Source organism: Hyperoodon ampullatus, assembly GCF_949752795.1.
Source record: "Hyperoodon ampullatus genome assembly, chromosome: 14".
NCBI lineage: Eukaryota > Metazoa > Chordata > Mammalia > Artiodactyla > Ziphiidae > Hyperoodon > Hyperoodon ampullatus.
Window position 1 is genome coordinate 63,558,006 of NC_136927.1, and position 16,212 is coordinate 63,574,217.

The 16,212-nt window shown below is 39.3% G+C and overlaps 1 protein-coding gene across 1 annotated transcript in view; it reads left to right on the forward strand.

Annotated features, from left to right (window-relative positions):
* Positions 1–16,212, forward strand: part of LOC307062564 (protein CBFA2T2-like) — a gene marked incomplete at both ends in the record, with an annotated part of 40,660 nt that overhangs the window by 18,846 nt on the left and 5,602 nt on the right. The window contains 5 exons of the mRNA XM_079718303.1: positions 6,513–6,602; positions 10,744–10,925; positions 11,827–12,080; positions 14,963–15,048; positions 15,988–16,183. Coding sequence (XP_079574429.1) covers positions 6,513–6,602; positions 10,744–10,925; positions 11,827–12,080; positions 14,963–15,048; positions 15,988–16,183 — 808 coding nt within the window. The remainder of the gene's footprint in view (positions 1–6,512; positions 6,603–10,743; positions 10,926–11,826; positions 12,081–14,962; positions 15,049–15,987; positions 16,184–16,212) is intronic.

Genomic DNA, 16,212 nt, shown 5'->3' on the forward strand with positions numbered 1-16,212 from the left:
CACTTCCAAATATCAACACATTGGAAATGAGGTTTCAACATAGGAATTTTGAGGGCTTACAAAAACATATATTCTAGGGCTTCCCCTGTGGCACAGTGGTTGAGGGTCTGCCTGCCGATGCAGGGGACACGGGTTCGTGACCCGGTCCGGGATGATCCCACATGCTGCGGAGCGGCTGGGCCCGTGAGCCATGGCCGCTCAGTCTGCGCATCCAGAGCCTGTTCTCCGCAACGGGAGAGAACACAGCACTGAGAGGCCCACGTACCGCAAAACAAAACAAAAAAAAACATATAGTCTATAGCAATTGATATTGAAACTACAAATATTTTTGGAGACAATACAAGGTGTGGAATGTTTATTAAATTTAGTATCCATTCATTGTTAAAAAACAAACAGCAAACCAATTATAGCAGGAACTTCCTTAATCTGATGACAGTTGTATGTATAAACACACTTTAGCAAGCCTATGCTAAGTGGTGAAATTTCAAAAGCTTTCCCTCTGCTATTAGGAACCAGATAGGATCTCTTTTCTCTTCACTGTAATCCTGAATATTATAGCCTAGCAAATAAGATATAAGGATTAGAGGTACTTCCCTGGTGGTCCAGTGGATAAGACTCCATGCTTCCAATGCAGGGGGTCCAGGTTCAATCCCTGGTCAGGGAACTAGATTCTGCATGCATGCAGCAACTAAGAGTTCACATTCTGCAACTAAGAGTCCACATGCCACAACTAAAAAGTCGAATGCCCAAATAAGAAGCCTGCGTGCCTCAACGAAGATCCCACGTGCCCCAACTAAGACCCAGCAGAGCCAAAATAAATAAACAATACATAAACAAATAAAATATTTTTAAAAATATATAAGGATTGGAGAAATATAAATAAAACTGCCATTATTCATAGATAAAATGATTGCCTTATGTGTATTGCATTTGAGCTTACCAATCCATTATTTTTCCTTTTCTTACGTTTCCTTTCTTTTTCTTTTTTCTTTTCTTTCCTTTTTCCTTTTTCTTTTTCTCTTTTTTTTCTACCACCTTGTTGAAAACATTGTCTAATTTGGAGGAGAATTAACACCTTTAGATTATTATATTTCTGTATCCGTGAAAGCCTTATTTGGTCTTTTTTGTTTTATAGATTTATTTTTATTTCTTTATTTATTTTCGCTGCTCTGGGTCTTCGTTGCTGTGCACGGACTTTCTCTAGTTGTGGCTAGTGGGGGCTACTCTTCGTTGTGGTGCAAGGGCTTCTCATTGCGATGGCTTCTCTTGTTCGGAGCACAGGCAATAGGTGTGCAGGCTTCAGTAGTTGTGGCATGCGGGCTTTGGTAGTTGTGGCCCACGGGCTCTAGAGTGCAGGCTCAGTAGTCATGGTGCACAGGCTTAGTTGCTCCGTAGCACGTGGGATCTTCCCAGACCAGGGCTCGAACCCGTGTCCCCTGCGTTGGCAGGCGGATTCTTAACCACTGTGCCACCAGGGAAGCCCTTATTTGGTCTTGTATTTATGAAAGGAATCATTAAGACTTTGGCAGGCATATGTAAATGGAACAGTCATTCCATGTGAAGGAGACTTCGTTAGCAAAGTCAGAAAAGGCCACACAGTTAGGTAGCAAGAGTTTAGTTCACCTGTTTGCATTTGGTGTTTCTGGTGTGTAAGAGAAGAGGTAAAGTGCTGGTGGTCCTTAACTGTACCAGGAAGCAAGTGTGGCAATTTCCACTTCAAGGTAAAGGTAAATGTTTTGTACTCTGGCTACTTATTTGGAGAATACACATTCTGGAAGGTAGTTTTATACCTTAAACTAGACAGTTCCTTTGACCTACCAGTATCTCGCCTTGACATTCATCCTAAGAAAATAATAAACAATGTGCACTAACATTATTTATAATGTCAAAAAAATTTGAACCACCTAAATGTTCTATAAAAGCCTGAGTAAATGACAGTACCTCAGTTTAATGGAATATGATGTAGTATATCAAGACTGGTTCAGAGGTATAACAGAAAGGTATACTTCTTCCTATTCCTCCTGACAAATACAGCAAAAAAACAATGGACGTTATGTATAAAACAAAAGTAAGAGGACTCTGAAAGATGGAGAGAAGAAGGCAGATTGGCTAGTGACCTTGAGACTCAAGTACACAGCAGTGAGTTCCCTTGGCTTTGTGCTGTCATCATATATCCTGGACTGTGGTCTGGAGAAGCCAGTATTATGAAAATACTAATGAGCACAGACAAAAAGCAAACAAACCAAAACCCACAAAAAAAACCCCCACCTCATTCTAGCCAAAGGACTAGGAAAGGAGCAACCAAGCAAGATACAAAACTTTTGGACAAAAATCACTCTGTGGCAGTCAAACACCTCAGGAAAACAACCACAATAATGTACACCCTTCCCCCTCCCGTACAAGGCCTATTAGGGAGCCTGAGCTCCCACCCTTGCCCAGCAGTAGGGAACCCCTCTTTCCTTCTACAAATCAACAGAGGTTGAGTGGGGAGCCTGGGATTATACCCCACCTGACAGCATCAAAGATTCTTCTCTTCCCAATGGCACACTATCAGAGGATGCCTCAAAAATAGAAGATGTAGATAAGATCTGGAGTCTTACAACATAGAACCCAAAACATCCAGGATACAGCAGAAAATCACTTGTCATACCAAGAACTGACCATCTCAAGTGGAATGAGAAAAGGTAACCAACAAACCTCAGTTAAGATGACCCAGATTTTTGAAATATGTGACGGGCTTTGAAGCAGCCATCATAAAAATGCTTCAGTGAGCAGTTATCAACACAAATGAAGAAATACAAAGCCTCAGCAAGGAAATAGAAGATATAAAGAAGAACTAAATGGAAAGTTGAGAACTGACAAATATAATAATGAAATTAAAAACTCAGTGATGGGGACTTCCCTGGTGGCACAGTGGATAAGAATCTGTCTGTGAATGCAAGAGACACGGGTTTGAGTGCTGGTCCTGGAATATACCACATGCCGCGGAGCAATGAAGCCCGTGAGCCACACCTACTGAGCCTGTGCTCCAGAGCCAGTGTGCCACAACCACTGAACTCGCATGCCACAACTGCTGAGCCTGCGTGCCTGAATCCCATGCTCTGCAACAAGAGAAGCCACCGCAAGAAGAAGCCCGCACGCCGCGACAAAGAGCGACCCCCACTCACAATGACTAGAGAAAGCCCACACAGCAACAAAGACCCAATGCAGCCAAATAAATAAATAAATAAATAAATAATTAAAAATTAAAAAAAAAAACAACTCAGTGATGGACTCAACAGTAGGCTGTAGAGAACAGAGGAAACAATCAGTGAACTTGAAGCTGGAATGATAGAAAACTACCCAGTCTATTTATTGGGAAGTCCACTACCCAGTCTAAACAACATACAGAAAATAAGTAAAAAAACATGGACAGAACCTCAGGGATTTCAAAGCGTCTAACAAAAGATCTGAGTCACAGTAGGAGGAGAGAAAGAACGTGGGGCTGAAATAATGCCTGAAAAGTTCCCAAATTTAACAAAAGATCCAAGCCTACAGATTCAAAAAGGCTGAGCAGACCTCAAAGAAGACACCCCATCCCAGGAATTCCCTTGTCCAGTGGTTAGGACTCCGAGTTCTCACTGCTGAGGGCCCAGGTTCAATTCTTGGTCAGGGAACTGGAATCCCACAAGCCCTGTGGTGTGGCCAAAAAAAAAAAACAACAACAAAAAGACATCCCATCCCATCCTCCCAAATCTTGAAAGCAACAGAGAAAGCATCAGTAACCATGGATGCCAGAAGGAAGTGGCATATTTGTCAAGTGCTGGGAGAAAATATTGTCAACCCAGAATCTTGCATCTATCAAAAATATCCTTCTTGAATGAAGGGTAGAAGGATCAAAGTATTTTCACATGAAGTGAAGCTGAGAGAATTTGTCTTCAGCAGACCTACACTAAAATAATGGCTAGGGAATTCCCTGGCGGTCCAATGCCAGGCTGTCACTGCCGAGGGCCCAGGTTCAATCCCCGATCAGGAAACTAAGATCCCAGAAGCTGCAGGGCACGGCCAGGAACAAAAAAAAAAGGCTAAAAGAGCTTCTTGAAACAGAAAGGAACGATAAAAGAAGGAATCTTGAAATATCAGGATAGGTGAAGGAAAAACGGAAAGAGTAAAAATATAGGTAAATACAACAGACTTTACTTCTCTTGGGTTGTCTAAATTATGTTTGATGGTTGAAGCAAAAATTATAACCTTGTCTGTTATGGTTGTCAGTATATATAAAGGCAATATTTAAGACAATTATTATTATAAACCGGGGAGGCTAAAGGTAGCTAAGGTTTCTATACTTCTTGGTCTTGATTTCAGTGGTGATAACGTGAATGTACACATGCCATAAAATGGCATAGAACTCTACACACATATTACCATAGTAGTTTCCTAGTTTTGATATTGCACTATAATTATATAAAATATAAACATTGGGGGAACCTTGGTGCAGGATACAGAGGAACCTATCTGCTACTTTTTACAACTTCCTATGATTATCATTATTTCAAAATCTTAAAAGATAAAAAAAAGTTGTCTGGTGGCCTATCTATACCCATTGTCTTCTAAGATCTCTATAAATGTTTCCCTTAGGATCCTGTGGACTAGATTCCCCTAATACTTTGCATTCTTACATTCTGTCTTCCTCAGAAGCATCTTTCTCAAGGCTGCACTTTCACTTCTTCAGATGGCACTTCTGTAAAGCCTTCCTTGTCCCCCTAAGTCTGCATGCCAGTAGTGTCCTGCACACATGTACTGTGATCATACTGTAATGAATGGCTTACTTTTCAGTTTTCCCACTAGACTATGAGGAAACAAACAACTATGCTCTTATTTATTAAGTAATTGAATGAGAGGGAAGGATAACAGAACAATGTCCTATCTTCCCTCTGGGATAGAGGATTGCCTGGCATCTATAGTATATATAACCTTCAGTCCGTTTCTCTAACTTAAGTTAATCTTTTCCCTCCTTCGTCCATCCATAAGAAAACTTAGTCATTTCCTTCAGTCTTTCCATAGATTTAATCTATTTGTGTTTACTGTTTGAGGCCTGATTGCATTATTTGTAGTAGGGAGTGAATAGCATTCTCTTACACTTAATTTTTATTCCCGATTGCAGGTAGAGTTGGTTGCATTGTATACCTGTCATTTACTTAAAACAAGCACTCAGCTAAGGTTTAAAAGAACATTTTTGGTATGAAATGGGGTAAACTGTACAAACATTTTCATTTAACATGGTTAAATTTGATACACTCTTTTTTCCCAAAGGGAAATATTTTAGTTTGTTCTCAATATTGTATGATACATTTGGAAAATCCAACATAATTTCACATCCAGAAATAACTACTGTTGTAATTGTCCTTCCAGACACTTAAAATACTATATAAATGTATGTGTGTTATTTTCAAAAATAGATTGTTGGAATATACTGCTATGTTTTCTGGTTTTTCACTTAGTATATTATAGACACCTTTCTTCAATGCATACAAATCTGCCCCCCAACTTAAGCATTCTGATGTATGATGGTATTACAATTTTCAATGCAGTTTTGTGTTGAGGACCTATATGTTTTCCATTTCTTCTTGTTAAGAAACAATATTTTGCTGATGAATAATTTGTGTGGTACATGTTACATCTTTGAACACCTGATGATTTTATAAAAATAAATCCTAGAAGTCATCATTGTTCTTTCAGGCAAGCAAGAATTCAGATTGCTGTTTTATTTTGTTTTGATTTGAACTTACTATTTTGCTGTGTTTTAGGGAATTGAAGTAAAAATAAAAATATTTTGTGAACTTTGAAGAAAATATTTGTATTGGTACATTCCTCTTAGCAAAGGAGCTGAGAACCTTAGTTTAAAGAAAGACCTGAAAAAATACAGGGGAAGTGCTAATAACTTTCATGGGAATACTAAAATCTAGCCAGTGGAAATCTGCGCATTTGGAGGTGCTCTGATTTGCAGACAGACCACTGGAAGGTAGAAGGCGTCTTTTTTTGTTGTTAACTTCCGATTTAGAAGATTTAGGGAACTGATGGTAGGAGGTAGGCAGAACCAATGAAGAAATGAACTTCTGAAGACGTGAGGCTGTGAGTCATTAAGTTGATATCCTGGACTGATTTGGGAACTGTTCAGCTGGAAACACTGTAAGCTTGGTTACCTGTACCTGAGGTGACTTGTGATGAACGCCTCAATACAAGGAACCTGAGTGCCTCTCTTCACAAGAGGAAGGCAATGCCCTATTCTGCCCAGGCTGCTGAGCATAGAGGGGAATTTGTTAGATTTGGGGTAGTAGAGAAGAAAATCAAGGAGGCTGAATTTCTTTCATAAAGGAAACAGAATTTGGTTAACTTTTGAGAGGGATTTGAGTTTATAATAGTGCTCTTGGAGTTATTCTTTTCCTTATTATTTCAAAGGGTTCAGCACTATCAGATTTATGTTAGAACACTGTCCAGTTTTCGAAGTTGAACAGTGCTATTTATCTTTTCAGAACTCAACAGTAACAATTGAAGAATTCCATTGCAAGCTCCAAGAGGCTACAAACTTTCCTCTTCGTCCTTTTGTTATTCCATTCCTCAAGGTAATTTTTATGAGATAACTACTGGAATGTAATTTATCTTCAACATTTCCTCAAGATCTGTTACTGATCCCTGTTCTATGATCTACATCAGGGCAGCTTGCCACATTTTATATCTTTATTTTATTTGGAGCTGCTACAGAAGTGTGAGTGGTTTGCGAATAAGCTTTACGCTTGATGAGGTGAGCTTTGCAAAAGCCTTGAGTCGTGCTCTGTATGCAGACACTGTTGGTGACACACACAAGGAGCAGGTGGGGAGGCAGGGAACAGGAGTAGAGTGGGATGGAGGTGCGCATGGCATGGAGGTTGGGCTCTTAGCAGAGGACGTAACTGGACACAGTCTTTTGGTTGTGGCCAGCGGGTGAAGAGTGTGTGTTATGGGAGGAGGCTCTCAAAACAGAGGCCTTTGTAAGTTAGGACTAACCCTTAGGACAGGAGCATGTGGGAAGGCAGTGTTTACTTCTCTCCTCCCCCCAGTTAGTCTAGTTTCTAATTACGTCCTCTGGAATTAATGTCCCCTGGAACATAACTTTTGGGGGCACTGTTTAAAATTATTATGCAGACCTGATAGATGAGCCAGTGTTAAATTTATATATAATATGATCCTTTAAAAAAAAAACAAACCTTTTTATTTTGAAATAATTTCATGCTCACAAAAAAGTTTCACGATGGTACAATAAAATTCAGATTCTCCAAATGTTGATATTTTATCACATCTGCATTATTATTCTCTTTTCTTTCCATTTATTTTTTCCTCAGAAATGTTTCAGGGTAAGCTGCAGACATGATACATCTAAATACTGATACTTTAGTATAATTATCAAATCAAGAAATTAACATTGATATTTATAACACTATTATCTATAGACCTTATTCATATTTCACCAGATGTCCCACAAATGTCTTTTTTAACAAAACGTCATTTTTTTGGGTCTTGTATGTAATTCAGGATTACATGTTGGATTACATTGTCATATCTCTTCAGTCCATTTTAATCTAGAACAGCTTCTCAGTCTTTTATGATTTGGACAGTTTTGAAGAGTACAGGATAGTTATTTTATATCATATGTTTCAATTTGGATTTTTCTGATACTTCTTATGATGAGAATGAGGTTATGCATTTTAGACAGGAATAGCAGGTAGGGGGTATTACGGCATGCTATCAGGAGACATAGATGTTAATTTGTCTCATAATTGGTAATGTGGACTTTGGTCAGTTGGTAAAGGTGGCGTCCACCATGCTTTCCCACTGTAAAGTTACTATTTTTCCCATGAAACAATTTTTAAAAACAGGTAACATTATAACTCATACAGATTTTATTTAATAAATAGATTTTATTTAATTCATTATTAGTGAGGGAATCTGTAAGGTGTTATAACCTGTTCAGGGGAGAAGCCAAAGAACAGACATTATAGGTCAGGATTATTGATAAGAATATGCAAACAAAAGTCAAATTGGCTTCTTCCACAGTGGGCAAGGGAAGTCTCTAGAACTTCTATGCATGTAATTTTATGCATGTTTCTAGACAACAAGTTTTTTGCTTTGCAACCAGTTATGTGTAAGTTGCAGTCCTATAAAATAGGTCGAAAGCAATGAATGACTAGAGTCAGATAACAGTGTATTCTAGACCAGGCATAGTATGGAAACTTGTGACCCGTATCCAGCCCACCACATTGTTTTGCAAAGCCCTGGAGATGAACATTTGTAATCGATTTGGTAATTTGGAACACTAACTTTCAACCCCAAATAAGCTAAAAATGTTATCCTTAATCCCTCCCTATCCAATGAATTCTATTCTTTTCATTAGTAGTGGACTATACAAAAAAAACTGAGCTCAGTTTTTTTGTATTTTGACTTTTTAAAAAAAAGTATTAATTTATTTATTTTTGGCTGCGTTGGGTCTTCGTTGCCACTCGCGGGCTTTCTCTGGTTTCAGCGAGTGGGGCCTACTCTTCGTTGCGGTGTGGGGGCTTCTCATTGCGGGGGCTTCTCTTGTTGCGGGTCACGGACTTCAATAGTTGTGGCGTGCGTGCTCAGTAGTTGTAGTTTGTGGGCTCAGTAGTTGTAGTTTGCGGGCTCTAGAGCACAGGCTCAGTAGTTGTGGCGCTCGGGCTTAGTTGCTCCACGGCATGTGGGATCTTCCCGGTCCAGGGCTTGAACCTGTGTCCCCTGTGTTGGCAGGCGGATTCTTAACCACTGTGCCACCAGGGAAGTCCCTGTATTTTGACTTTTGTCAGTACAGTATTTGTAGAAATTTGTTTTCTCTCTTTTATATGAGTACTCACATAATATCTTCAGTTTTGTCTTGACAAAATAAATATTCCCCTTTTACCTTCTTTTACTTTACCTTTATTTCCTAAGAAAATGTAATGCATCAAAAAGGTGGGTCATCTTAGCTGATGTACTGATTCTGGTTTTTTAAAACTTTTAAAATTAGAGCATTCTAGACATGCAGGAAAATGCATAGGTCTCAGTGCCCAGCCTGTGTTGGGCTCTGTTCTGATGGCATTGACACCTTGGCCTCTCAGAGCAGTCTGTGGTGCCTTTTTCAGCCTTGAAACAGCTGTGTGTTCTATCTTGGTCTCTTTTCTGTGTATCAGAGCCAGTAGATAATTATTTCCCCCATGACTCCAGAATCAGAGAGATTTGGGAAATTTGTGTTAATAGGAAATGATTAGCATATTTAAAAATTCATCAGAGGGCACATGTCACAAATGTAAAGATCTGACATGATTTTTTTTTTCAATTAAGTTTTTTTTTTTTTTTTTTTTTTTTTGCGGTACGCAGGCCTCTCACTGTTGTGGCCTCTCCCGTTGCGGAGCACAGGCTCCGGACGCACAGGCTCAGCGGCCATGGCTCACGGGCCCAGCCGCTCCATGGCATGTGGGATCTTCCCGTACTGGGGCACGAACCCGTGTCCCCTGCATCGGCAGGCGGACTCTCAACTACTGCGCCACCAGGGAAGCCCCTTCAATTAAGTTTTTACAGTTGATACAAGATTGAGGTTATAGAACAGACTTAAAAGTGTTTTATATCATCAAATTCTCTATTCTTAACTCTTGTTATTTTGGAAAACAGCATGAGGTAGCTTGTTCTGGCCGCTTTTTGGCTAGCATTTGGGTTTTTGTCAATTTATTTCTGCTTTAAAGCAGTCACTAATTATGGAGCCTGCTAAATTAACTGTTGGTAAAGGGATGACTACTTGCATGTATTAAACTCTCCTTTTGCTTTCTCATCTGTTTCCCTTGGGATAAAGACTTATTATGGGCTCAGTCTGAGTTGTTTTTAAATTTGGGGGGAAATATTTTTTTAATAAAATAAATATGGGGAAAGTATATTTTAAATATGAAGGTCTTAACAGTTAAGTTTAAAGATGCACAGGGTTTTTTGTATGATTTGTCCTGTTAGAGGTTTAAGTGTGAGGAGAAAGAAAAATAATCAGTACATAAATAATTATCCTTTTACAAAATAAGGAAGCATGCTTAATGGAGCACCACAATAAGAAGTATTAGATTCTGCCCGCGGGTTACCTGTGTACACGCAGATCCTAGACTAGTCTAAGGTTTGTTGCCTTCATTTCCATCACTCCTATTACTTTTTTCAAAACCCCATGTTCCAACTAAGCCAGAATAGTCACTGTTTCCGGAATTCCATGGCAGCTGTAATAGAGAACAGGAAGGCAAGGTTCAGTAGTGCTATCAGAAATGGCTTAGAGTCACAAGAGAGAAACCTGGACTTAAAATGATAAAGGAAAGACTGAATTCCTCCTACTCCCATGTAGGCATTACTAATTCGCTAACTAACTGAAGTCTTCAAAAATGTTTAAGTTTTTAAATAATTATGTTCAACAAAGCGTTATTGAGCTTTGACTCTGTAGTAGGCCACAAAGGTAATAAAGCACAGTTTCTTCCTTAAGGGGATTTACATCTTGTGGGGACAAGAGACAAGTTAACAGTAATTCAAGTTCAGTGTAATGGATGTCACTTTATTCAGAAGGGGGCATATGAAAATGAGAATGACAGAGAGTGAAGGGCTTTTGTTTTGTGTCATCTTGTTTGTAAAAGCCTTTTGAGGTGCTGAGCCCTGTGTATAGGGCCCCACCCTGGGAAAACTGCCTTCCAGCCCCTGCCTCTTCTTTTCAAGGCGAACCTGCCTCTGCTGCAGCGAGAACTGCTGCACTGTGTTCGAGCCGCCAAGCAGACACCATCCCGGTACCTGGCTCAGCATGATCACCTTCTGCTCAACACAAGTATTGCATCCCCTGCTGACTCTTCTGAGCTGCTCATGGAGGTGCATGGAAATGGAAAGAGGCCCAGTCCAGAGAGGTGAGCAGAGAAGAGCTTTGTCGTCCTTGCTTTTCTGGGACCACTCTGAGCTTTCCCTTTACTTGTGAAAGAAAAAGAACTTGATTACTGGGGTGATATGCAGGGATGGACTCTTAGTTTTGCTTTGTCCCAACATCAGGCAGCAATATGCTTCTCAACTCTTTAGATGACTCTATACCCCTGCTAATAAATTCTGCTTTTGAGCATTCTGTGGGTCCACTGCTCCAGAACCATGAGAAATATAATCTGTTCAAGGCATTTTTTTCTGATACGTGAAGTCTTGTAAAAGTATAACAGTTAACGAATCAGCTTTACTTTGAAGATTGAAATTATATTAATATAATTTATCCTCAAAATTTATGGATGAGTATCTACCTCTATTTTCTATGGTTTCTCAAGGAAGCAACATTTTAATAACAGTGGAAAATTTGTTACAATTGAAGCAAATGACTAAAAACCCTACCAATTCACAAGCATATTAATTCTGTGAGCGTTTTTTCTCCCGTGTAGAGAATTGACTCTTTCCCATACTGACTTCCACAGTAGCAAATGTGACCTTGAAACATTTCTAAATATAGTTGAACCCATAATCCTCCATAGTCCTATCACATAAGAAAATGCTGTCATCTTAGTTTCTCCTTTGCTTCATGAGGTTGAGATGTTTCTGCTTGGTTATGGATAGATTTGACCTCTCTTTTCATGCTGGGATAAATCAGTAATTTCCATTATCTGCCTGGCCCCTGAAGACATTTCAGTTCATGCCTCATCTCACACCTTTTCTTATCATCTTCCTGTTTGTGAAAGTGCATAGCACAATACATAGCACAAAGTAGGTGCTCGGGCAATGTTTGCATGAACACTTGTTGACAGGCTCAGACATGTACTTCCCATTCTTCTACAGGCGGGAAGAGAGCAGTTTTGAAAGAGATACAATTCCTCCTGAGCCTGCTGCCAAGAGAGTGTGTACCATTAGCCCTGCTCCCCGGCACAGTCCTGCCCTTACTGTGCACCTCATGAATCCTGGGGGCCAGTTCTATCCTAGTCCTCCACCTCTTCAGCGCTATACCTTAGAAGATATTGCAACTTCCCACCTATATCGTGAACCCAACAAGATGCTAGAACTTCGAGAAGTTCGTGATAGACACCACAATCTTAGTAAGTGGCATAAGCAGCCTGGTAATGATTTAAATTCAGATTGAATCCATGGGTTTCTTTCCTACTCAGTGATAAAGCAAATTACTATCGTCATTGCTTTTGTCCACTAAGCTAAAACAATATTAGACATAAAAAAGAATGTTAGAGTTATAGTATTCTCATTTGAAATTGATCTCAATTCATACCTTGTTGCTATTGTCATTATATGATAGAAGTAGGCTAAACATATTTTCGGAAATACACAATGAAGCATTTAAGAATAAAGGGATATTACTTATTCTGATATGGCTCAGAAGAAAAATAGAAAATGACAAAGCGAAAGAGGTAAAAATATTCACGTTTAGGAAATCTGCGTGAAGGTTGTGTGAGAATTCTTTATTCTTGCAACATTTCTGTAAGTCTGAGTTTATTTCAGAATAAAAAGTTTTTAAAATTAAGCAAGAGAGATGTAAAACCTGTGGTCTTAAGAGGTGAAAGTACAGAGACATTTAGGTCAGAGGTAAGGCATACCTAAATTTAAATCTTGGCTCTGCATTCTAACTAGCTGTGTGATCTTATGCAAGTTGCTTAGGCTATCTGTGCCTCAGATTACACATATCTAAAATGGAGAAGGACTTCCCTGTTGGCACAGTGGTTGAGAATCCATCTGCCAATGCAGGGGACACGGGTTCAATCCCTGGGCCGGGAGGACCCCACATGCCGCGGAGCAACTAAGCTGTGTGCCACAACTACTGAGCCTGCGCTTTAGAGCCCGCGAGCCACAACTACTGAGCGTGCGTGCCACAGCTACTGAGCCCATGCACCACAACTACTGAAGCCTGTGCACCTAGAGCCCATGCTCCACAACAAGAGAAGCCACCGCGATGAGAAGTGTTTGCGCCACAACAAAGAGTAGCCTCTGCTCACCACTACTAGAGAAAGCCAGCACTCAAAAAGGAAGACCCAGTGCAGCCAAAAAAGAACCCCAAAAATTCTTAAAAAATAAAATAAAATGGAGAGAACACCACCTCCTGTGCTGGGTAATTGTCACATTTGGACTGCCTGGCATATGCATCCTCAGCAACCATTAAATTTAAGAAAAAAACAAAAAGGCCCCTAGCAGACCTCACCCGAGATCAGTTTTGAACAGGCTCCTTGTCAAAACTCAAATAAGTTTACTGTAGAATGTTCTTTGTAGTTTAACTGCTGAGATATGTCAGAGCAGAGAACCAAAGGGCTGCTAGTTTCCAGAATTGGCCCTGCATTTCCATTTGTGGGTTGCCCAGTGGAATAGAAAGTTGCAAAACATTTGCCTGTCCCCGCTTCTGACTTAGACTCACTAGCATCTTTCAGAGGCTCAGACCACAGTAGGGCCCTGGCTTCATGCAGTAGTAGCTGAATGGTGTGGGCCCCAACAGCAGTGGTGCTCTCAGCCGCCAACATTTACTGAGTCTTAAGTACTTAGATTGTGGTATATGTACATTATCTCTTTTAATCCTCACACATAGGATTCCATGGAGTTTATGCCTTTTTATACATGATGACAGAAATATGGCCAGAATCACATAGCTAGCAAGTGGCAGAGGCAAGATTCTGACCACAGTTCTCTGATGCCGAGAGCTTGGGTACATTCCCAGTATGCTATGATGGCTCCCTTAGCAGCTGTTCTGTATGGTTCTTATGTTAAAAATTCACCTTCCTATTGATTTCTTCTATATTCATACACATTTTTTGCCAGTTGAATTCTTACCTTCTAAGAGAGAAGTATGCTAAAAACTAGCTAGAACTGTATTTTGGTCAGATTTTCCTTGTATTTCTAACAATTTTAGAAAAAGGTTTTTTCATCTGGAAGTGTTCTACTTGAAAGACCTTTAATCCTCTACCTTGAAGGTTTATTTTATAGTCAATCATTTGTTTTCCAGGCTGGTTATAGATTCTTTAATTTTCCCCAGTCCTCTTTTGAAAATGTATGCCCTAGTACAGTAGTGCTTACCAAATAATTTCCCACCCCCAGCTTTGAAACAAATAAACTGTAACACTCTCCTAAAATGAAATTTATGGATACTATAGCCTACCGTAGTCCCATAATTTTAGGATCAATATTCTAAAGTATAATACATAAGAAAGTATTTTACAATATATTAGTGCTCAGGCATGACTACACAAGAAGATATGATGAAATAAGCAGATGGTTGCACAAATACAGAATCACTATGAATACAACAGCTATAAATTCAGACTGATAACAGGTGTGTTACATTGACAGTTGAGATACTATGAGCAGTGTTGCCACGTGTGACAAGATTTTCAAGGTAGTGGATAATTCAGTATATCCTTGATTCACACAGTCATTGCATTCATGCAAATTTCAGTAACGTATATCAAAAACCATGCAAAAAATTATACTTTGGTTAATACCAAGTTGTTTCCAAGTGCTTGTACAGCACCAGCTCTGTTTGTGGTGGTTAAGCACTTGCATTGTGCCACAACCTTGCCAACATTTAGTATGATTGACAATTTAATATTTTCCAATATATAGATGTGGAACCATCTTAGTGAGGATTTTATTTACCCTGTGTGACTACATGTAAGTTTGAATGTCTTTTTATATGTTTATGGATCATCTGTACTTTTTTGTCTGGGCCATACCTCTTTATTTATTTCTCTTACCTGTTTTTCTTTTGGGCTATTTGTCTTTCATAATTGATTTGTAGGAGTTTTTTAATACATTCTGAGTAGTGATTTCTTGTTGGTTTTATGTCATTTTGTGGTTTTAGATCATTGTGAGTCATTGGCCTTAAGAGTGTGCTCATAGTTGGTATGAATCTATGTGTATTTACTTGGTAGAATTCTGTTTACTGTATTCTTCCCTCTATCTTCAAATTTAATCTAATTTCTAATAGGTCTAAATGGAGGCTATCAAGATGAGTTGGTAGACCACCGTTTGACAGAAAGGGAATGGGCTGATGAATGGAAACATCTTGATCATGTAAGAATCTTACAGTGTATAGTTTTCCTAACTACTTGTTACTTTTAATTCTTACTGTTACTGAGAGTAAGAGTGTGTATGCTTGAAGTGAACTAACCAGAGCTACAATGTCTTTGCAATAAAAGCTGATTTATCTACTACTGCGCCAGCTAGAGAGCTAAGAGTAACTCCCAAATCTTTGTAGTGGGGTGATCACTTGAGGTCATAACCAAGTGAAGCCATGTAGTATAATGGTTAAAAACATAGGCTTATGAGTATTAGGTCCCAGCTTTGCCACTTCTACCTCTGTGATGGGCAGGTTCTTTCACCATTTTTAGCCTTAACTTTTATATCTTAAAAAAAATAATGCTATATTATTTGAATTCATGGGGGGTTGTAATGATATGCAAGGTGCTTATCACAGGGCCTGGTATAATAAATGGAGTGTTAAATAAATGGAGCTTCTCCAAATACAAATGAGAATTAGTACACTGGCACAGAATGTAAACTCTGCCCCATTGGAAAAGAGAGTTTCCCCTCTCACTAAAAAGGGAAGAGAAGATGTAATACCTGCTTGAAATATACATAGAGTAGCTTTTCCCTCCTGAGTGATGTTGTCTCTGAACGTAATTCTCTGATTGCATTCTTATATAAATCTCCTGCTTTAGGCAGAGATATAATGTGTTTTCACCATACTCTTTAAAGAACCATATTGTGATGAAACTGGCTGCTTCAACCATGAAGAGTCCAACAAGTATTATTTTGAAATCTTAAAAATTGTGTGTATATATTTAAAGAGAAATAATAAGAAAGGTTTTCAAATATAAACTTGATATTGCTAAATCTGTAAGCTTCTTAAACCTTTATTCTTTATATTTTGTTTACCGGTCCTTGATTTTCAATGTTGATTGTATGAATGTCCTTATCCCATGGCTCTGCCTGACTTCTTGCCTGGCTCAGGCCCTGAACTGCATTATGGAAATGGTAGAGAACACAAGGCGCTCCATGGCAGTCCTGAGGCGCTGTCAGGAATCAGATCGTGAAGAACTCAACTACTGGAAAAGACGATACAATGAAAACACAGAGATGAGGAAAACAGGGAGTGAGTTGGTCTCCAGGCAGCACAGTCCCGGGAACACAGATTCTCTCAGCAATGGTAAGGGGAGAATCACCTCAGTTGACAAG